Source organism: Topomyia yanbarensis, chromosome 2 (genome assembly GCF_030247195.1).
Source record: "Topomyia yanbarensis strain Yona2022 chromosome 2, ASM3024719v1, whole genome shotgun sequence".
In the NCBI taxonomy this organism is placed as follows: Eukaryota; Metazoa; Arthropoda; class Insecta; order Diptera; family Culicidae; genus Topomyia; species Topomyia yanbarensis.
Genome location: NC_080671.1, coordinates 164,190,139 through 164,214,537, shown reverse-complemented (window position 1 = coordinate 164,214,537; position 24,399 = coordinate 164,190,139). Strand labels below are relative to the sequence as shown.

General features: G+C 37.3%; 1 protein-coding gene across 1 annotated transcript; it reads left to right on the top strand.

Moving 5' to 3' along the window:
- Positions 1-1,739: 1,739 nt before the first annotated feature.
- Positions 1,740-22,588, top strand: LOC131681982 (uncharacterized). Its single transcript, XM_058963107.1, has 6 exons — positions 1,740-2,170; positions 7,850-7,950; positions 20,350-20,569; positions 20,664-20,891; positions 20,986-21,852; positions 21,917-22,588. The coding sequence occupies exons 2-6, from the start codon at positions 7,865-7,867 to the stop codon at positions 22,154-22,156; spliced, it is 1,641 nt and encodes a 546-aa protein (XP_058819090.1). The 5' UTR covers positions 1,740-2,170; positions 7,850-7,864; the 3' UTR covers positions 22,157-22,588.
- Positions 22,589-24,399: the final 1,811 nt, after the last annotated feature.

The following is a 24,399-nucleotide window of genomic DNA, read 5'->3' as shown; positions in this document are numbered from 1 at the left end:
CCTCCGGGGAACTCACCTAGTTCCTAAGCCAATGTCGTACCTATATTCCAGCGAGCTCTGAACCGATTTTCACAAACGTGATTTCATATGATAGATATAATACTCCCAATGACCGCTATCAAATTTCATTCATTTCTGGCTTTTTGTTCCTGAGTAACAGGTTGGTTATTGCGGTCACATAGAAATTTCTCCTATTAACCGGTACAATCGTACTACCTCACATATCTATTCAAATGAACATCAAATTACTTCGATTTGCTGGTCTGGATCAGTGATGGCGAATCAAAGATTATTGACATATATTGTCCACTATTAATAATTCCGGAAGTCGCGAGTTCCGGGAATATTCCAGAACTAAAGCCATTTCAGTGATGACTGAGTCAATTTTCACTAACCTAGTCTCAAATGGAAAATATAATATAAAGTTGTCTGTACCCCCCCCCCCTCCCTAACCACTCCTCTTCCTCCTTCCTCTCACACCACTCCCCAACTCTCTCATCCCCACTCTCACTGTCCAGCCACACATTCGTATTCCCTTCATCCACCCCGTATACCAGCCAATGGTTTTCAACATGCGATGAATAAAGAAATAATTCTTCTTGAAAACATATTTCTTTTATGTTTCGATATAACATAAAATTCAATTAAACGTATATATTTGGAACTTAAAAGGTAGTGTAGACGAACTTTTATTCATTACCATTAGTAAGAACTTCACTAGTTCAATTGTAACTCGGCTTACAGTGATTGGTTTGCGCTTAAATAGGTCTCAGCATCCTTGCTTCGTTCCTAAGAAGCAGTAACATAAAAATCCGGCTTTCAAAAGGTAAAATCTTCGTGTTGGAGTGAAACAAAAAGCCAAGGCACTCTAATTCATCCTACACATTTGACCTAATACGTTCAATAGAGATAGCAGACACTGCTCTAACTCTAACTAAACGCTCCCTGTTTTCAGAAATTTTGTCTGAAATCCATTCTTTTCTGTACTCATTCTGTTTTCGCTCTCGAAAGTCCAGCGTCAATGGATCCATCTGTCTTCTCTGCCCGATTGTCTGTTCAATATATAATCAAAGTGCTCATGATTTGAGTGAATAGCAAGGTATGCTAATTACAACTTGTTATGTTATCCACAAGGTGATAGCTAAGATGGTGTCGGATACACACAGAAAAAAAATATTGGTAAAAGTAAGAGTGTTCCGCTCTTAGCAAAAAACAACTAACGCCTACTATCAGGTTGAAAGTAAAACTTTTAAATTAATCAAGAATAATAATCAAAATAAAAGTTTTCCTTTTAAGCTAATGAAGAATAGTATTCAAAATAAAAGTTTTATTCTCAAACTAAGAGTATGCGTTGGTTCTTTTTTGCTAAGAGTGAAATACTCTTATTTTTACCAACATTTTTTTTCTGTGTGTAGGGTCATTCACAAAATTATGAATTTTATTGCTAAAATATAAGGTTTGGGCTTCATCTTTCCGTAATTTTACTGAGAAAGATTCGAACACTGATTAACTAATTAATGACTTTAAAGTATTTCATTTTACTCTAATAACCATTCGCATACGAATCTAGACTAAGAAGTAGATTTTGAAAACATTCCAAATAAAACAAGGTTCACCGCTGCGTAACTGCAACCGTACATCGCTTATAATCGGCAACCCTGGACGTCTCCAGCCGGCAATGCAATTCCCTCCCATTAGTGTAAACAGCAAGTGATCGATCCTTTTCTCAGTATAATCGCAGTGCTCGATCGGTGAACATCTTTGTTCGAGCTCTGGGTGCTGAGGACCGCTCAAAAGATTATTCTTCAGTTATTTTTACTTCTTCAAGCAGAAAACTAAGTGATAAGATTTAAGTCAAGTGTCATTGATGAGTTTTGTAATTTGAGAAGTTTTTCTTCTTCGGTTGATTTTCCGAAAATTCGTCCACTTGCGCACCAAGCGTTCATCCAGCATATGCTCGCAAGACGAACAGAGTGTTGGATCGTGTTACAAATAGAATTTTATGCGATTTATTTTTTAACTGAAAACTTGGTGTGTTTACTCATTTGACTCTCAGTGAGGAGCTAACCGTATCCCGCGGTGGCATTAGTCTGCATTGGTCCTGCTCAGGGACCGCACGTGTTCTCATCTAGTGGCTCGGAGTTGAAAACGGTTTAGAGTGCTGTGAAATGTGAGTGCATATGGTGTATAGTAAAAGCTGTAAGGGTTCAAACTATGTCACTTTAAAGGGCTATAAGTACACAATATTAGTTGCGTCCCTAGAGTCATAATCATAAAGTACTTGAAGTGGGCGGTGCATGGGTGATCAACGAGATGGAGTGGTTCAAGAACCCGACGTTCTGTTTCCATGATCTTTGACCACTAGGAGTGTGTCAAATCTATTGTAGGCACTAGGTTATCAATATTTTCACGTAATGTACGCCAATCTCCCTATGTGAAAGGTCATGATCGTAAAAATTGTATTGTAAATAATGAGTATTTTGCTGTAATTAAACTCCGTTAACTTTTAGGAGCATCAGAACAAAAGAATTCACAGTTGTAGATTTAATAGACGGTTTTGAAAGACTAGCATCTTCAATCGTTCGAATGCGATCTAATTGCTGACAAATTACCTTAATCAGCAACAATCTTTTGAACTGCCCGCTCATCCCATAGACTTTAATAAGTAACGTGTGTACTTAAATGAACTTAGATCGGGAACATGAGAAAAGTTTGTTTCATCGCTAGTTACTGGTGGTTTGATGTATGAATTCGCAATAAATTGTCAAAATTCCTGCTATGTGGTAAAACCAATTGCTATGGTTTCATGAACAAACTGTTCATAAATTGATACTATTTAGACATAATCGTCTTCGGATTATTTAAATAATCGTCAAAGAGTCATGTTCTTAAACTCTGTTGTGTGGGCTGTGGTATATATTAACATTCCATTATTGTAAATGTCAACTGATTGTATGGGCAATTTTGAAGCAGGATCAGCTGGATGTAGATTTGAAAAAATTCTATCAGTGTGAATGGTGTGTAACAAAGACGGAATATATTGGATTGCAGTTATGCATGAATGGATAAAAATGTGTTCACTTCAATCTCACAGGAAATTCTTTTACCTGACTTTGATCAGTTTTTGAAGATAAAACAAACGTTAAAATTCATGGGATTTGTAGTTATACCGGTATGCTAGATTTAAAAACATAATCAGTAGTGTAGTAAGTAGTTAGTTCTCTGTGATTTCTCACCTCATGACTTTCTTTTGTTTTGTAACCATTGCTTGCAAAATATGTATGTGCTATTAGTTTCTTAAAGTATGAACTGTAAAGTTTTTACATAGTTCTTTCAAAATATTGTTCAATGTTTCACTTTAACTTTTTGAAAGATAGTCGATTCGTTTCTGTTTTTTCGTTATGTGCGTGGGGTAGAACCCGGTAGATGCTTTCCAATTCATCTAAGCCATGTTATTCATTTCATTATCACAATTATCGATGAAATTCATAATTATGTTGAACATTCTCGGATACGGATACGGTTAGCCGCACTGATTTCGCCTTGTTCATGTCAGGTTTGGCGTTAACCGACCGAAATTCCGCATGGGTTTCGCTGGTACTATTGTATTACTTTTTTCACTTTGAGAATTTGATATGGAAATGCTCCATGATAGTGATAATTTTGAAACAATTTTGAGTAAGTTTGGTACTGGGTTTTTAGTTTTGTATGTCGATTGTGTATTTGCTGCAAGTTAAGTTTGTTTCAAACTTGTTAAAGATATATGAGTATAACTTTTCCGCAAAATACTACTAGTGAGATGCATAAAGGAGCGTCTGACCTAGGTGTGGTAAATCTTTGCTTATATTATCGATTTTAAAAATAGCCACCAAGTGAGATTGAAAATAAAGAAAAATGAAAAAGTGGTCAATTTAGTGGCTATTTATGGTCTACATTTGAATGCTGAATTGAACGGTGTGGTTAGACTTTGTTCAAGGTCTCGTCCTGAAGCTATGCCCACTTGAATTGAGAAAAGGTGAAATAAATATTTGAAAACAGTATTTTACGGTTAAGATCACATCATTTCGAAACCATCCACTATGGAAGTTTAGCATCTTCGAAAAAATCTACAGCCCATATTCTGATACAGAAACATTAGTAATTAATCTTCCTAGAATCAATTCTTCAAATAAATGTGTGATGTGATGTTTTCAAGGTTTTCCCAGTGTGGGCAGTCCGATCTACCGTAACTTTGAAATGGTTTATTACTTAATCTTCACACTATTGCTGTTGCTAAAGGGACGTCCAAAAGATTAGGCTGATTCATAAGCAGAGATACTTATGTGCAATCCGCGGGAATAACATGTTTGCTTCCAGCAGTAATATCCTATTAAAGAGGAATTCCATGAGAAACCGGCCGACCGCAAAATATGACGATAGTGGATTCGAACGAAACTTTGCAGTTGTTTTCGGTTTATGAATCTCCATGATTGTCTCTGGCAATTGCAATATTTTGATACAAGAGTAATTTTTAAAAGGATTAATTCTTCTATACGAAAAAAATATACACTGAAAAAATTTATATTAAAAATTCGAATCGCAAAAAAACAGATTTTTTTTATATTTTGAATGTTTTTGATGGAGAACTTAAAAAAGTTTGTCTAACAATAACTTTATACATGTATTTAAATTACACACTAATTGGCATACAAAACAGTAATTATATTACAGAATATAATTCTAAGTATCATCACAGACTAACAGACATAACACTATGAGGGAATTCCCTCAAAAAACATCGATCCGACCATTTTCCCAGAACACTAGCTCCACCTTTTATTCACGGTCCCAAACACTCATTTACTGGTGGGTTACCCCTCAGGCTTGGAAGCAATTTTTCACTAGTGGTCTATCCCCCATATACTTGTTCATATGTCAGTGGCGCCATAATTTCAAATGTGGCCACAGTCCCAACTACAAATATATTTAAAATGACTGTTAAAGCGGGCGAAGCTTTGTTTTTAAGTGTCTGTTAGTCTGTGCATTGCAAATCAAAATGCATTTAACAGAAATCTTCCAAAATGTGATAGTTGTCGAGATATTTGGAATTTTTCTCCAACAAAAACAATTAATTCGTGTGATTATGCCCTTTTTAAAAGTTATTCACTTACTCAATCATAAAATGTCAATTTTATGTTTATTGATTTAAAGACGAAAGAAGAAATTTTCCTAGTATAATTGGATCATGAAGAAGCTCTCAATAAAAAAAGTTTTCCTAACAACAACTTTTGACATATTTAAAAAATTCATACTATTGCTTATTGCTTTGAAAGTTGGATTTTTGATGCACTTCGCTATCACACTTTTTTCACGGTTGCCAAATGAAATGATACGAAATCGACGAAAAACTAACTTTTTCTATCAAATTTATTGTAAAAATCGGGATACTGGCAGCCATGCTAACCTTTCAGCTACTAAAAGTAAGAAGAAGTTTGTTTTTGACACTTTTCTATGTCAATAATTTGTCAGGTCGAAGGAGTTGCACTTTTGATTCATCACACTTTCATACTGTGCAGTTTGATTTTGTGGGAACTGTGCAATATTTGCAGTCAAAAATACCGTTGTCTTTTTGAATGAACACCATTTTACATCAAAATGATCATAGGAAAAATTCCCTGAAATGTAGTAGTTCTCGAGATATTTTAAATTATTTTTCAACAACACAATTATTTTGTTTTATTATGACCTTTTCATAAGTCAAAAGCGTTTCTCCATCAACAACAATATCATATACTTAAAATGATCACATACTTAAAATTAGAAATGAATAAAATAAACAAGATGAATGAAATCCATGATATAAAGATACTGAAAAAACGTCTATTTAGAATGAAATTGAAAACCATTTTTGAAGAAACTAAATGAATAATCCAGATTGCACGAATTTGAGAAACATTGTATCAGAAAGTTATAAATTGTCTTTGAAAATCCCATTATCTGGAAAATGGCTAATTTATATACAATGGACTTTGTAGGGTTTCCATTCTTTTTTGTTTTCACCTTTTCGTTTTCGTTCTTCTTTTCTTGATGGCGTCGTTTGAGATTATCTTATGTGATTAGTTTATTGATGGACCTTAATTAGTTATAAGGAGCCTGGAACGTTCAATTTGTTTTGAAAGTCATAGTGTTCTTATTGGTCACATAACCCCGAAAAAAAATTTGTGCAGAATACGTATATACGAGCAATTCGAAATAATACAGGGAGTCAAGGTCACATGTACTTTCAAGCCCCTTAAACAGAGACCGACAGAGGGAGAATGCGATTCGTGAATGAGACAGGTAAATATTTCAAAGTTTTCATTTGTTTTGACGTAAGTGTGAAGTAGGCTATGTCGAAAGCACTAAAGTCGTGCATTCCGTTGATTATAATACAGTCTCTTTCCAGTCATCCTTATAGCTTGCATATTGTTTCGTTCGGAATTCTCGTTCAGGAATTATGGATAAATGAGTCCTAGGAATGGTTCAAACTTTCAGGATAAGTACTTAAATTGTTGGAAGCGCAAGTGTCACTGGACATAAAAACTGCTTTTGATGGATGGACATGCTTGAAATTACAAGTCTTAATGTTCTGCGAATAAATATGTTTCTATTGGTCAAGAAATGGGTACCATCAGGTTCAATTGTTGCTACACAGTAGGAATCAGGAATCAGAATATATTGGCTTAAATGGCACGTTCCCCGTATGTAGTCGGGGATTTGTACCAGTAATGTGTATGGTAAAAATGAATTCAAATCAACTATCTGTCCAGTTGAGTTGTAGTGCTAACTTTTCTGTAAAGTTAGCACTACCATATCCTTTTTATAAAAAAGAACGCGTTAAATGGACTTCACATTTATCACAATTGGGAGGTTATATATGTTGAGATGCGGGAAAAAGGGAAAGATTTAAATTTTTGTAAAGCTATGTAGCCATATTCTCATGAAATATTTGTTATACGTCTAGTATAGTGCAATGTCTAATTTGCAAAATCCACTTGAGAAAATGAAAAAAATAATAATAATTGTCGAAGTTACAAGAATTTCCGCAAAACGTGTTTTTTTTCAAAGAAGTTTTCGTGACTGCGATTCCAGGCCAACAGCTCAACTGAAAGCATTAAATTAAAAAAATCCTTAGTATAGGTACTTGTGATGTCCTTGAGCGATTTATTTTTTTTGCAAACGAGTACGACTTTTCCAAACATATCACTATTTTCACCTGTATAATATTGATACAAAAATTTAGGCGAAAAAATGGAATCAATCAAGGACACGGCAGTTAAATTTCCAATAAATTTAAAAAAAAAATTGAAATCGAATGAAAACTTTTCCGGCCTATAGGCCACGCCTCCGTAAGGGAGCAAGATAAAAAACGCTATAACTTTACTTCTACCGCTCCGATCTCTATAAAAATTTGCGATAACATTCGCAACCTAAACTTCAAGATAGAAGAATATTTTTTTTCGATTTTTGACCGATCAACATATGTAACCTCTTAAATGACAATTAACCCATATAATGCGGTACACTTTTTCGAAAGTGGTAGTGCTAACTTTAAGTCTGTCCATATTGTAGCATCTATATCAACAGTTCTTAAAGCTTATAATTATCATATTGCATACCATTCGAACATTAAAAAAATGTGATCATAGCATTAAATGAAGTTGAAATCCGAATTGAACGATTTCCTACTTGGTGCCAGATCTAACTGTCAACTTTCTCACACGAATTTTTATTGATAAGCAAATATGATAAATGGAGCAATCAAATTTTTAATGCAATTTACGAAACTAACTGCTAGGTTCAATAATTTTGGATTTTGTTTCTATTTCAGATATTATAGATAACCATGGTTGCGAAATCCAGCATATTCATTTTGGCAACTTTAAGTCTAATATCATCCCAAGTGTTCGCCCAGCAGAGGGTAGATGTGACGTAAGTTTTTCACTTTAAAACAATATAAATAATTGACTGCTTGCACGTAAAAAAACATTGTGCCATCTATAGCAAAGTCGCACAAATCACCATCGTATTCGAGATACTAATTAGGCATCCAATAGAACATTCAAAATGCAGATTATTTTATTAGGCTTTTATATATGTTGCGGGTCGAAAAATTTTACGAATAATATAGCAAATAGCAGAATTTTATTAAACAAGCTTTTCATTATAAAATTGTGCACAAAATACTATTAAAAATTCTAAACAATTAACGGAGATATGGACTTACCCCAAAACACTGCCTTTCAATCACTGCCTGCGTTGCCTACGATATCTCGCGAATCGCTCAACCGGAAATCGCGGGATTTGGAAAATTGTTAGTTTTTTTAATAAATCATATTGCCAAGCACGACTTATGTAACCTTTTAAATATATCAACTATTTAATGTACCGAGCATCAATATATTTTGATGACAATAGATTTATAAATTTGGCAAATTTCTCTATTTTTTAATATGATAGCGGATGTTCTAATTGGAACAGCGTGGGTTATCATTGACCCTCGTACTCTTCGAGTATTTTACATTTTTCGTACCAGATACCTATTTTTTATACAGGGCAAACTATCTTCCGACGATATCGTTCCATCAACCAGTCCCGTTATTACATGTTTTAGTGATCTGTAGTCCACCAAATCGGCATTCTCTGTCAACGCTTCTTCGCACATATATAAATCAATAGGGTTTGAAAACTTTTCAATTTATTCTTTCCTTTGCAAGAAAACAATTCATTTTTCATTTTGCTATTTTTCCCGAGATTTTCAGTGAAATTACTTATTTGGTACACGAGTCCGGGAGGCTGAAAACGGTTGGAAGCTCTAGTTATCACTTTTATTATTCCTTATATCTTGTCTTCCTTCTTACGAATGTTCCATAGATTTGATTTGGAGTTAGTACAATAGTTTCTGTGGTAAAAAATGAGATCACTTATTCGCCTCTGCATCTTACAGTATCCTACTATCTGAAATGACAATGAAATTAAAAACCTTTACATATGCCTATTCGATTCTTATAGTCACTATAAACTATCTGCCGCTTTTAGCCGAAATGCTACCAAGCCGTAACGCGAGTGGCTTAGTGAAAACTGTCGAATAGCAATTGAGAACAGCTTGAAACGATATATGATGTTACTCCAAATGTATATGATCCAGGAGAACATATCTTGGAACCGCCTAGTTTGCATACCGTATATACACGGAAACAATTGTTCCCAAAATCGTGCATAAAGTACCGTTGTGCGGGGTATCTTTGCGCACTTTTTATCAAGCAGAATTGGTTCACATATAAAAAAGTTGTTCATATAGCGTTCAAAAATATTTTTTGTGAACTAGCTGGGGGCTACTTTGCACACCTCTTGAATTCGATATAAAATAAAAATTAACCAGTTTTATTGATTTTCATTGCAATATCATTAATTTATACTGATATCAGAGGCTTTTTCAACAATAAAGCATCACGCATTTATCGTATTTTCTAAAATAAAGGATTCATTTTAATGTAACATTTATAAAGTTACTTGTCTGAAAAACTTGAGTGGGTTGAGACTGCATATTGTTTTTTTGTGTAGAAAAAAGGAAAATGATGAAAAATTGCAATATCAGTTTGTTTCTAGTATGTTAGAATAGGTTTATGGGCATTTAAAGATTTTTTGTACTATCAATTATAAAAATAGTCACACGGTGGACTTTCGCAAAATAAAAAAGTGAAATAAGAGGCTATTTATGACGTATATTTGAGTGCTAAATTGATGGCGTAATTAGTACACAAGGCTACGTTCTCAAGTTATGCACTTTATATGTCAAGAATTCTGAAATAAAGGTTCGAAACCAGCTTTTTCACGGCCAAGATCACATTATTTCGCAACCACCAACTTTGGAGGTTCAATGTCTTCAAAGAAATTATACAACATAGTACAGAACATCTATTGAAAAAAACAATTTTGGTAATTAATTCTCTTGGACATAATTACGGAGAATAAACTCAAAACAGTATTTAGAGGCTTGGTATCTTCGGTAAAGTTGTTGATAATGATATTAAAAACAACTTTTTTAAAAACACAAACACAGGCAGATCCTTGCATACTAGAAACAAACGAAAAAAGCCATTTCAATAGTAATTCTTCAAAAGGGCTAATGAGATTTTTGTAAACAAACTTATTTCGCACATTATTCCGTTACCGAGTTGCATTTCATGAAAAATACATATGAATCAACATATTTACCGTTGGTACAATCAGTTCCACATGTTTTCTGTGTTGAAATGATAACAAATTAAGAGAAATCAGTAAAACAAAAGTTTGTTTACAAATCTTATAAGCCCTATTCAAAAGTTGATATGGATTTTTCATCTTTTTTCTTCTTTCCGAAAACCAGTATGTGGTCACGGCACACTTAAGATTTTCTGTTTTGTTGAGTAGTCTTGTTTTACGAGCCTCCAATCACTTTTATCGACCCTTGAGGTGTTTTGTTTGTTTTGGTAAACAGTGTTACGAAAAATGACAAAAGTCATATGCAATATGGTTAAAGACATGCGGCTCTACAAATGTCAAAGGTATAATAAAACTATTAAAAGCGCGTCTGTTAGCAAATATTGAAAAGCTAAAGTGTGCAAAGTAGCCCCACATATCCAAAGTAGCCCCGCATGACGGTACTATGAATTCTGGAATCGATTTGGTGCACGTGAACTAATTCACAACTTTATGAACATTATTCATAAAACCAAAGATTGACTAATGATGTTATTCATAGATCTAGGAACATTAGTTCACAAAATCAAAACATTCTAGATATTTTCTTGTGAACTATTTCTCGAAACTCGGAATTTGTTCATAAATCCATTCAATCCACTGGAACTAATGCATGATTCCTAATATATGAATCACGATCCGAAATCCGTACTCGTGAAATAGTTTACAAAATCATAAAATATTATTCATTCGTGAACATGATTCCTAATATATAAGTCACGGTTCAATATCCATGCTCGTGAAATTGTTCATTAAATTATAAAATATTATTCATGTATTCGTGAACTAGTTCATGATACTTAGTATAATAGTCACGACTTACCATTCGTGCTCGTGAAATAATTCACGAAATCATGAGATATTATCATTGTATTCGTGAACTTGTTCATGATTCCTAGAACATGATTTGTGATCTATTTTGATGGTGATATTTAGAAGATATCACCAACGATTTTCAATTTCATGTAACATGCTAATAAAATTTTTAAGTTAACTATTTCACAAAATTTGAACTATTTTTCGTAGAATCATTTTTGTTCATGCACTTTTTCATGAAATGTCCTGCTGCTAGTAAAAAGAACAAGCAGTAGATATAAAAAAACTAGTGGGGCCTCAAACATTGTTATTCATTTGATAAGGTTCAGTATGATGTCTGTACAGAAAACGAAAACTGAGCTGTGCACCACGAATTGTGTTCGTGATATAGTTCACAGAGCAAGACACCGTGAATCAGTCCCACTTTTATGATCTAGCTCATATTGTCACGTTACTCCGAGTAAAAAAACCGATGGAAACCAAAAAATAATAGAACGCGATAGGCGAAGAGAATTTACGAATACCACGATAAAATTGCTGATATCATTACTCGAGCCACATTATTCCAAATGTCAAATTCGAAAGTAAGCTCTAGAATAAAATATCACGATAACGTACACAAAAATTACGAAAATCGTGACTAAGTTCATATAAATCGTGACAAAAATATTAAAAATCGCGACAAAGATCCTGAACTCATGAACACAAATAAACATAAATCATGACTAAAATATCACGATAGCGTGAAAAGAAATTATGAAAATCATTAAAAGTTCCTAAAACTATAAACATAAATCACCTTAGTCGTGATTAAAATAATAAAATTATGACTAAGACTCTGAAGTCATGAACATGAATCACTTTACTTATTACTAAAATATCACGACAACGTGAATAGAAATTGCGAATATCGCGAATAAGATCCTGAAATCATTCACATGAATCCCGTTAGTCTGACAGAAAAATCCGATGGTAAACTCATGAATAAAATAGCACGATGAGAAATCACCAAAATCGCGAATAGGATATTGAAGTCATAAACATTGTTTTACTGTCGGCTGTCAGATCATGAAGAAGAAATGTCACAAGAACTAAACATATTCAAGGAACAACAACAGTAACCCAACCAAACATTCGAATGTAATGCCATGTATATATTCGGGGCGAACTAGTATTTTGAAAACACTAATAATTTCATGAAAACGAGGTTTAATATTCATAATTTCAGCGACTTGGTTACGGTTTTCGTAAATCGTGATCTTTCGTTCATGAATTTATGAACGGATTTTTTCCGTGCAACTCCCTGTTCTCCATTCAGCCGCATATACTGATTCGTTTGCATGTCATGTCAATTCGGACTTCATCGCATTGATTAGAAGAAATCAGTTCACATTGTTATCCCCGTTGGCTCAAATTTAAGTGCTGAAATTTCCCGAAATGCAACTATTTATCAAAACATTTTGCGTTTATCCAATATTCCGAAACAACACTTGTCTCCATTATGTCATTGCACCGCAAGTGCACTTGAAAACGTTGCTTTCCATTCCAAAAAATAAACAAACATCTTAATTAAGATTATCCCGGCAGCATAATTAAGTTAACTGTAGCGTATCGGACAGACCGCATGCGTTTGTCCCTACAGTTTGTGGTATGTTGGAAGCGGATTTGATCCGCATCGACCAGCAGTGGCAATGAACCCATTAAATATATATTTAAGAGCCATCATCTCACACAGTACTAAGCTATGTTTGTTCGAGCAAGCTTAGAAGAGGATCTAATTGGTCATAATTGATGCCGTTTGTTGTTGTATAGTTGATCGTTCCCAAACTAAGCTGTGATGTTTGACCATCGCATGTGTCTTTGGAGTGTCACCCGGTATACATGTGTTCATTCGGGGACATGATCCGAAATATGTTCGTCGTATCGGATGATGATTAATGGTGCCCGGCAATTCCTCGAGACACTCTGTTTAGACCAACATATGAAAAGGGCGGAAGTTCAAATGAGAGTCTCTCTGTGTTTACTTTCTCTTATTATGGAGTCAACATAAATCTCTCCAACATTGTTTCAATAAATATTGAAAGATTCTGATGTCGTCTAGCATATTATGTTACGACTTAAGAAGCAAACGTAGAAGCGGCCGAGTTATTGACGAAAGAAAGAGTAAACAAAGAGAGATTCTCATTTGGACTTCCGCCCTTTTCTCATGTTGGTCTAGAATTGTACAAATTTATTACACTGAATAGTAGGGTGACTTAAAGTTTGTATGGGATTTTTGGCCAAAATGTATATGAAAACACTCGCAGTTTACAAAATTGCCACTAGAGATCACTGCAAACATCCGAACACGGACCTAGGAAGGAGTTAAACTTTTGAAGATATGGCAAACAAGTTTGTCGAAGACTGCAAGACAATCCAACCAACCGTTAAAGTGTTATTAACGTTTAAAGTTGGATACTGCTGCTTAACATTCGCAAAGGGCGTACTCCGCTTATCTCATGTATGTGAACCACGTGTAAAGGTTGGGCAAAGTTAGGAAAAACACACATATCTCTAAAACGATGAGAAATAGAAAGTTATGATGTTCTCCGCATGGTGTTGGTACTGAGCCAAGCAATTTAAAGGGAATACTATCTGTACAACGGTAAGAGATGGAGCATTTTGATTTTCTACGAAGTTGTAGATTACTAAAAAAACATTCATTTCTCATTCGGAAAATGTAAAATTTGCCGCATGGTGGCACTAGTGAGAGAAACTAAAGTACGCCTATGTGTTCAATGCACAGTGGGGCAGAAAATTAGCAAAACGAAACGTCTAGCGCTGTGAAAGTGCATTTTGTAGTTGCTATATTCAGCAAAATATCTTGGTTTTATCTGTCCCTAATTTGGTGATGTAAATTAGTTTGGATTTTCACCGCATAGGTTGCGCTGCGATGTTAAATTTTTTTTATTTCGCATCCTAGAGATTTGCTGTCTTCGGCAAAGTTTTATAGCATTCAAAACCACGACAAGTTATTGAAGATAGTGATGCTCTATGTCTTCATGTATCAAGTTATAGGTATTATAAAATTTCATTAAAATTCACGTTTTATTTTACGTTTCTTATAAAAGAAATTATAGAATTCGCTCAAACTTTCAAGTTTATTTCCAAGGCCTTGAGGGCCGAGTCATATATACCAATCGACTCAGCTCGACGATTTGGGACAATGTCTGTGTGTGTATGTAACGGACAAACTCTCATTCTTGTTTTTCCGCAATGGCTGGACCGACTTTATCCAAATCCAATCTATTAATTTGTTTTTGATTCCGATGTTTAGTTTCCAAGATATGGATGCTTGTATGTGTTCAAAAGGCACTTACTGCCGAAATTGACAACATAGATAAACATGCTCAGTAAAGGTAGCCCACGCCTAATTTTCCGGCCTAACATTGCTTTCTCTGGTAGAATTTTAGTAACTGTATGTGCAACCGCGCTATGCGCATGTACTGCAGATTGTAGCTCCTGCAAATAGTTGCTCCGGTCATTGACGCAGTAGTCGTAGCTTAATTGACAACTTTCACGAAGCTCTCAGCCAAGCCGTTCTGTTGCGGAAAGAAAATCGCCTGGATGCCACGATCTGCGCAATACCGCTTGTATTCGTCGCCGTTGAAGGGAGGACCGTTGTCGGTCGTTATTGCTCCAGGAAAACCTTCTTTGTCGAAAACCTCATCTAAAACTTTCCGGGTGTTGTCGAAACTAGTCGATCTAACAGGGCGGGCAATCGCATATCTGGACCTGAAATCTATTATCACTAAAATTAAAATTTCAGGTGTGGACCGTTGAAATCCACTGCCATTGTTTCTCAAACGGTTTTAGGAGCAAATGTTCGTTCTATTGGAGTTGGTCTTCAGCATCACCAGCCATACCCGGCCACCAAACGCGTTCCCGAAGAATGCTTTTGAATTTTGCTGTTAACGGGTGGCCAGAATGTGCAGTCTGCAGGGTTTTTGGCGGAGATCTTTCGGAATGATTGCGCATCCATGATGCCGTTGTATGTATACAGGTCATCTAATATTACTTAAAAATTTATGCGTGTGCAAACTTTTAGACCATATTCCAGTTCTCAACGCATCTGCTAACGATATTAGTGTGGCATAATTCATCGTAGATTTTCTAATTTCATCATCCGTTAACAACATAACTGAGTTCGCCTCTAAGCGTTCAATTTCCTAAGGACTAGATTCTTCGTCAAAGAGATCGTTGCATCCGTCACTCAGACGTGAAAATGAGTCGGCTATATTATCACGACCTCGGACAAATTCTATATCGTAGCTACATGGAGTGAGCCTAAAAGCCCAGCCGTTGACTCTTGTCAAGGCTCGCTTCGACTTTTCTCGTGCATGATTGAGGATAAAAGGTCTCGTGTTTATTCTGGGTATACCTCTTCTCCGCCGTCGTTAGTGTTTTAGAGGCAAAACTAATTGTACGGGGCGGTTTTATTAGCAGCTTTTAGAACTAATACTGCTCCCAGAGCATTGGGAAAAGCGTCGGTATACAGTAAAGTTCTGTGGAATGGACGATACGATCATTCACAAGTTGAAACGCACGTTCTTCCTCTGTTTTCCAATTCCATGTATTGGTAGTTGCAACAGCCCACAAAGGGGCATTGATGTGCGCGAAATTTTCAATGAATCGGCTCACGAACGAAGCCAACCCTAAAAAACTCCTGAGTTCAGATGCAGTCTACGGATATTCCTAATATCTTGAATTTTCGCTACATCGACGTGGAGTCCTTTTCCATCTAGATCATGTCCTATAAATCGCGTGCTCGTTTTATCGAATTCGAATAGAGCCTCCCACTTTTTGCAAGCCCATGAAACTGGATGTCGATCGTCCTTGCAACGAGCGGCGTCCTTCCTGTACCACCAGGTAATTTTCTGTTATCGTAAGTTTTTCAAGGTGAGATACCTGGAGTTCCGCTTCGAAAGCGTATTCGATCACCATTGGCTTATAAGTGGCGTATGTGCGCAGTTCTTTATTAGCCAGTGTATCTAACATCTCAAGTTTCGCAATGCGTGTATTGTTGTTTGAGCTGAGCCAGCTGAACCTCCAACGATGTGTCCGACCCTGAATCTATCAAGAGTCCATGCACCCAAACGACTAATTTCCATACCCGTGTCGAGTACTAGATCCGTTGTGGATTTAAACACTTCATCTCGAGTGGCGGACTGAATGATGCAATTAGTTTCGTAACTATAGGCTCGTGCCATTTTTGCTAGATTTTGATTCCCTGGCTCCTTCAACAGTTGGGCTCGCACGAAACGATCTTGGTCTGCTACACTATACCCACCAATCCATACTTTTTCCATCAGCCTAGCGTGGAAGTTCACGGCCGATTCTCCTTTCTCTTACTCCATGCTAACAAAGGTGCCGTGTTCGGCCGAGGTATCGGTCATGCGCTTCAGGTACTGTTCAACATTTTTCACGAAGGTTGTATAGCAAGATGTGTCATTTAAACTAGGACGTAGTTTGGCGGCTCGTACGATGCCTTGCAACTCCTCACCAATCTACAGAAATAACAATTGCACTCGCCGTACCAGATCGTGCGCGTTTGAAAGGCACGAAGCTTTCTCAAAATTTTCTACATACCTCGTCAAATCTTCCCACATTTTATTAGCGAGGATGCCTTTAGTGATTGGTTTAATATAATCGCCTCTAATACTCAGTAGTTTACTTTCATGTAAACCTGATGTCGGAACTATACCCCAACTCGAATCTACATTGTGGGAGCGTCGATCAGATTCGGTTTATTCGCGGCAATCAAATCTGTTATTGCTTTTTCTAAATCACAAATTCTCTTGCTAAGCTCTTTGTTCCGATGAGCAGACGCAGATGGTAACAGATAGTGGTCATACGAGCTTCCCTGTTGGTTGTCAATGATTTCTTCGTGTTCCACATTGTCGATATCGGGAGCACGGACGTATTTTCCTGCCTCATATTCTCCAATATTTACTTCTTTGGAGTGTGAAGCCTCCGAGTTACTATCATAACCCGAACCGACTCGAACGTATATACCTCCTTCAGACATTTTCAAAATAGTTGATCTTTATAGTTGGCTCAAATCTTATCTGTAAATCAACAAGAAAAATATTAGTACTTTCCAGTTTCTCTCATCTCGTTTTTCATACTATATATTGGAATTACTGCACAAACTACTAACTCTAACAAAAGTTCTAATTAATTGAACTAGATTCCATCCATTCCAATAATTCATAGCGGTCGTCCCAACTCGCTTTTTTCCGAAGCGGTTGTCCCAACACGCTAAAATATCATCATATGCAATCGCGAAAAATTTATGCTGCTCTTAAAAATTTTAAGCTTCACCACTGAGAACTGACATAGGGTGATGAGCCTATTTTGGCACCATTAGGGAGAGGGTCGCACTATTTTTTGAACAACTTTAAAAGAAGCCATATCTATAACCTTTCACAGCATAAAGTATCAGTGTACTGTTTCTTAAACATCTATATAATGCTTATTTAGCAGAATTGCCTCAATTTTCAGCATAAATGAAAATAAATGTTCCATTCTGTGCATCTATTCCCTCCTCAACGATCCAATTATTGCCTCATGGGTGTGCCAATTTCCACCTCATCGAAAAACAATCTAGTTGAAACGCAATGCCTCATATTCCATTTGCGTCGATTCTAACTAGGTATCCAGATCATGGACGCCAACGTGTGATTTGTAAAACGAATCATTCTGCTTTTTTCAGCCGATCAAAACAAACGTAAACATCACGCATAACAATGAAACTCATCAGCTGTTAGTAGAAGAGCGCCCAGAATTGCGCACGCAGAAAAAAACCATTCGAAGGTTAACAACTAGAATGACAAGTTTCACATCACACATTGCTTTCTCCCGATCCGAATTGTATGTGCAGATGAAAATAAAATATTTGCAATCAGCAATTAGTTTAATAACTTGAAGTAATTGATTACTTATACCTGAAATTGCATTACATTATATTTACAAGTTCATGTTACCTGTTTTAGCCAAATCGATAGTGTCATTATCTCATATGCTTGGTTCGAAACCACGGGGTACGAAATAGGGTCACAATAGGCTCTACTGCCATAATAGGCGCATCACCCTACAAGTAAAGTTTTCAACTTGTGTAAGAAATAAAACTGTCGTTTTGAAATGACAACAGCAAGTAGCAACTTGCCACTTGCCAGCGCTTCGATCGACCAGCAATAGCTATACGGGACTTGTGTGCAAACTTGCATACAATGGTGACTCACGCATGCGAACCTGTATGCGATGGTGATTTTCAACGTATTTTCATTTAAATGTTTACACAGGTTTTTCGGGAAAGTTTGTTCCAGCTTATATGTCTGTTCTCTGTGGCTTCACTGTTTATTCGCAGTTTGCTCATCTAGTGACCTACTGTTAAGTTTTTAGACTTCTCCCTTGGTGCGTTGTTCATGGTTAATTAGTGAGCACAAAATTTTGGTTACTTTGTGATCCACAGTTAGCAACAGTCGCGCGAATGAGCGTATTTTCCCATGCCTGATCATATGAAACATTTATCTTATACATTCGATTGATTTTTTTTCTTGTGGTTGTCTCGACGCGCTTAATATATCGTGTAGTGGATCGATGCACGAGAAAATAGTCCCAACTCACACGCAACTTCGGCATTCGGTAATTTTTTTTGAGACAAGGGGAAACCTTATATTTTCCCATAGGCATTATTTTCCTAACTTACTGCACTGTTCGATTCCCAATACGCCATCGTTACAATTCCTTGTAGCTGCTCATTATCCGTATAGCTTCTATTTTCTTTCGACAGACGCGATTTTGTAAGAACACTGATGTTTCACTTTTCTTTCACTCTTGTTCTCTTTCGCATGTTGGGTGATTTCCTTGATGACTCCTGTATTAGATAATTTCAAGCACATTAAGGACATTATACAAGCGAGCCACAACATAGCTCCTACGTCACAAACATACCTCTCCCCTGCCTAACCATGTATCTGACATGATCAAATATAAAAATACTTTTGTCCACACACCAACGTTGCCGGTGTACCACGAAACTGCTACTTGAGGAAACTAGAACATTTTCCTATACAATCAACCCGAGTTCTTGACGGAATGCCATCTGTAGTTTTTATTTTGTGCGAAAATGTCACCCCTCTTCACTTGGGGTTTCTTTTCGAAACACGCCTATTTTTCTTCTTTTCATTTTCACCCGCGAAACTTTAATCGTTTACTAACAAAACTTCAAATTTTCTGTCACTGTGCAGATGACCGAAGAAAAATATTCGAAAACTCTCATTTGTGCGTTTGAATTTTCACTTCGAATTCCATTTTTTCTCAATGTAAAGAAGTGAGTCGGTGCCTAGCAACAAACGTGCGTTCCTGGTTTCCACATATCTTCACCTTAAGGAAAATTCAGTTTTCTAGTCTGCGGCCTGGCGGGATCGCTAATGTGTGAATCCGAATCTCATCGGGAATCACCCAGCAAGCAATCTTTACCGATTTAACCGCAAGCACAACTTACCTCCAGGAGAGTCAACGCTCAACAATCAAGTAGGCCTTGTCAGTGGGAGCGAGCTAACCCAGTTAAACTCATTCTGGAACCGGTTCGGATTTCTGAATGGAGTCATTATGGATTCCAAATCAAATACAACAACCGATTCCGACTCAGAATCGGTTGTTGCATTTGATTTGGAATCCATACTGACTCCATTCAGGATTCCGAATCAAGTTCCGAATGGTTTGACCGGGCGGCAACCCTCACAAAATTAGTTATCAAATTTTCGCCAAACCAAGATTCGATTTCATTCATTCTCTTCAGCTCAATCATAACTCTTTCTTGCGGGACAATGGATTTGCTCAGAAACACAAGTATTGTTTTCGTTTTTGGAGTTAGTTTAGACCTGTCACTAAGTTAGTGTCGGATTCTGATGAGAACGAAATGCAAATTCTGCAAATAACTAATTAGGTAATTTTTGTTTATTGCTTTGAATATTATTTATTTCAACTTTTTCCGTGCTATCTTAGTTTGTGATACTCAGCACAATAGTAAAAAGGTCTAACAAATACCATTTTCGAGAGATATTTGGGGTTTCGAAAAAAAAAGAAACAAGTTAAGTTAATACATGAATTATCATAATTATGCAACTATAAGCATCATACATGTTCATTTAGTAGGTCATGTTTACTGATTCCATGTGTTTACTATGTTTATTATGTTTACTTATTCCAAACATATTAATCTTCCAGAAACCAGGAAATCCGCGATGCCATCCTGTCGTTGGTGCACTCGTACAACTTGCTGGACAACAAACTAGAACGACACGAGCAGCGTGAGCGGTCTCTCGGTGAGCAGGTTAAAAAGGGTTTGATCACGCTGCAGAAGAACCAGCGAATATTTGAACCACTCAAGGGCACCATCACGCGTCTGGAGGAACGCGTCGGTAGCATCGAAACGGCACTACTCAGCGTAAGTATTTCCAATTATGAATGCTACTTGAGAATATAATCGCCAGCCGGTAACTTCAAGTGCAATTAATGACCGCACCCTCCTTTCGTTGCAGCAAGATGAGAAAAACACACTACAGCAGATGAAGTTGGGCGAAACACTCGAGGGCGTTCTGCGTTGGTTAACTGACAATGCACCAGCACTCGAGGCGAGGGTCATCCCGGAGGCAAGACCATACGAAGATGGCGAAGGTCTTGGTGGCAAGATGGATGAGATTACCGAAAGTATTAGAGAGCTGAGAAGGGAGGTCGCGGAATTGAAATCGGATAGAGACACACTTGAGGTTGGTATTTCTATGGTTTATAATAGCAGTTAGGAAAATATTAAAGTGTATTTCAAGAAGCTTGCTAACAACATGTTTTCGAATTTTATTCCAGCAAACTAACCGTAACCTGATTCAGCAGGCAGAAAAATTGGCCCACGCTAAGCATGGATCATCGTCTGACGAAATTATTGGCAAAATCGAGGAAAGATTATCCTCGTACTACAACAATCCGGTCGCAATCTCCCACTCGAACGTCGACTTCGAAGAGAAGGTCATCAAGAAGCTAGACACGATCGATGCTGCCGTGAAGGAAAGTCATTCATCCGCTCTAGCGGCTGTCTCTGCTCATGGTTCAACGATTGATAAGGAGTTTGTACATGGCTTGATCAATGAAACCTTGGAGGCAATCGAAGATATGCGTTTGGAGGTTTTGACCGCGTCCGATAAGAGTTTCTCGAAGACGGCGACTCGCATCAAGGAGAACAACGAGGTGCTGCAGGGTTCCGTAAATGAGATTTTAAAGACTCTCTCGGAAGAGATCGTAGATACGGAAGCATTCTTCTCTGCTACCAAAAAAGATATTGGATCATTGCAGGATGAAATCGCTGCTTTAAGTAGATTAGAAAAGTTCTTGTTGCAAACGGGTGAGAACGTTTTGGACGCCAAACGAGGTATCGATTATGGCATTCATCAGATTCTGCGAGAGGTAACGGAGGTTGTCAAGGCCAACTCCAAAGAGCTCAACAAGACAGTTACTAAACGATTTGATGATATTGGCGCTACGATTCTGGACAATCACAACGGTGCCTTAAGCAATCTCAGTTCGAAGATTGAAACCGAAATCAGTCAGGTTTGGCGACAGATCGGCATCATGTATCAAGAGATTTCATCTAGCAAACAAGCCTTGGACCGCCTTCAACAGCAGACTGAAACCTATGTGAATGGCACGTTAAATACGATGGATAGCATGGAAGGAAAGGTAACATATCCGCTGTTCCAACAGTTTACTTTCTCAACCAAAACTAACACTAATTTCGTTATAGGTTTCGTTGATTACCGGTCGCATGTCCGAGGTGGACTCGAATCTAAACTATCTTCTGGGTCGTTTGTCGCTGGTTACACAGGAATTCAATCTAATCAAGCGTGGTCTTGGTCAGGCTTTGGATGAAATCAAAAGTAGCTTCATGGAAGTTCAAGAACGTGTCAAAGGACCCGGTCCTCACAAAATTTCCTCCGCAGAAGTAGACAGCGATTTCAACCAATCCCCACCGCCCGCTATATAATAGAGTTCGTAGACTTGCTACAGATGTGTCCTAGATTTAGTTTGTATGTGCTTTTTTGAACCAAATAAGGATACTATTGGAATCCGTCTTCGGTTATCGATGACAAATGGTGTGCTCATAAAAATAAATGCGGTTTGTAGGTGTTTCAATAAGAAAATGCTCTTCCCTTTACGAGTCTCGTCTTAGCTGCATTCTGGTATTCGGGACACCATCCTTGAAGCACGCAGGACCACATGTGAATGGAATTCTAATGCGAATCTTGCATTAATCTCATATCGACAGAGTTCTGTTTAGGATCGTTTAGAAAAAAAATCTGTGGTCAACTCTGATCATAACTCATGAACTTGCCAAGTTCAGATTAATATTCTAAGGAATAATTATAATTCTGTTTGTACTTCAATATGGTAAATAAAGTAAGTGACATTCAAAATATACCGTATGTCGTCGTTGTGTTATGACAAACGCCATTTTGAGGTAAACTAAGTTAGATGTGTTATGTCATGCCATGGATTTTTAAAGCACTACAAATTGGAGCATAGTGATTATTTCTCGATTTAACGAGTTCTGCTATCTTGTGACAACAACAATGCAGATAAAAATCTTAGTATCAACTGGACATTGAAGCCAAAAAGCTTATAGCAAGTCAATAGATGTCTCTGATGACATACATAATTCCTACGGAAATTTACAGCAAACATCAGCCAGGTTCATGTCTTGGGAGCAAACCGTTTTCCAACATAGTTTTCTCTGCTTCTTAGGTAGCAGGCACGTGCACAGAGAATTCTCAAGGGGAGAATTTTGAATATTTATGTTTCTTATAACAGAAAGGTATAGAATCCTTCAAACTTTTAATATTTTTGCCCAGGCCTGGAGGGCCGAGGCTTGTATACCAACCGACTCAGCTTATCAAATTGAGTAATTGTGCTCTTGTTATTTTTATGTTGTGTTAATAGTTCATGTTTGTTTGTTCCATTGTTGCTTTTTTGCTTGCTGTCCAACCTTCGTGGTATATCTGACTTGCTAAGGTGTGATGTAAACCTGTTGAAACACAAATTGATTAGGAAGTGTAGTTCATAATAATTTTCATCTCTTTACAACCACCTTCGCTGGGTTTCTTATCATTCTTGGCGCTACACGTTACTATGGGGACAAACCTCCAACCCCAGCTTACTGGTTAAATGAGTAGCTCAGTACACTACACGCTGCTTGTCTTAGAGCAAGAAGGCGGGTTCAGAGAGCAAGATCGGAGAGTGAGAGAGGAGCCCAAGCGACGTTTCGAGAAGGTAGGGACGCTTTAAAACGAGAGATCAAGCTTAGCAAACCAGTTTGCCATAAGAAGCAGTGCTGAGAAGTAGACGTCAATCTATGGGGAACGCGTACTGAGTCGTCATGATGAAGATGAGGGCCCATCGACACCAGCTGAAATATGCCTGGGTAAGCTAAAGATAATCGTTGAGGGTCTCTTCTCGAATCACGTTCCAACTACCTGGTCACCGACACCGCACGGCAAAGCAGAAGGAGTAAACACAGTCGAGTGGCAAGCGACTAACGACGAGCTGATAGAAGCGTCGATGCGACTAAAATCAAAGAAAGCCCTCGGTCCGGATGGAAATACAAACGTGGTGCTGAAAGCTGCGATCCTGGACCATCCGAACATGTTCAGAATGCTACTGTAGAAGTGTTTAGATAATGGCAATTTCCCCGAAATGTGAAAGGTAAAGAAGCTGGTATTGTTGTTAAAGTCAGGGAAGACACCGGGTCGCAGCGCTGCGCAGAAGAATGAGCCAGATTCTTAAGAGATGTACGATGGGGTCTTAACACTGCGATTTCTCATTTTAAGACATTTTAAGAAGTGTGTTACGTAAGATTATTATTTTTGATTAAGCACACTAAGTTTATAAGACGCATTGAAAAAATGAGCCAGAAAACATTTAAATATAAGCGCGAGAATCACGCGTGCAAAGCCTCTCGTATCAACGTACCTAAAACATCGCTATCGAACACGACACCACTTTGACGCAAGATGGGAGAAAGGCGGGAACATTTGACACTTTTGAGTGTATTAGTTTAATACTTGCACAATTAAGCATGGCGGCCGGGGCCCTTGAAGTGAACGAACGAGCATCCTGATTCTTTGGCGCACGATGAAAAGTGAGAAAAGGCCGGGCTTCACCTCCGATCTAGCTATTAGAAGACTTAGGGACACTTTTTACTTAAAAAAAACGATTAAATTAACTATGACC

What these genes read in the sequence shown, in the direction of transcription:
- LOC131681982 (XM_058963107.1), top strand. Translation starts at nt 7,865, where the DNA reads ATGGTTGCGAAATCCAGCATATTCATTTTGGCAACTTTAAGTCTAATA. An exon ending in CAGCAGAGGGTAGATGTGAC is followed by an intron (nt 7,951 to 20,349) that starts GTAAGTTTTTCA and finishes TTAATCTTCCAG; the next exon opens with AAACCAGGAAATCCGCGATG. An exon ending in TCGAAACGGCACTACTCAGC is followed by an intron (nt 20,570 to 20,663) that starts GTAAGTATTTCC and finishes CTTTCGTTGCAG; the next exon opens with CAAGATGAGAAAAACACACT.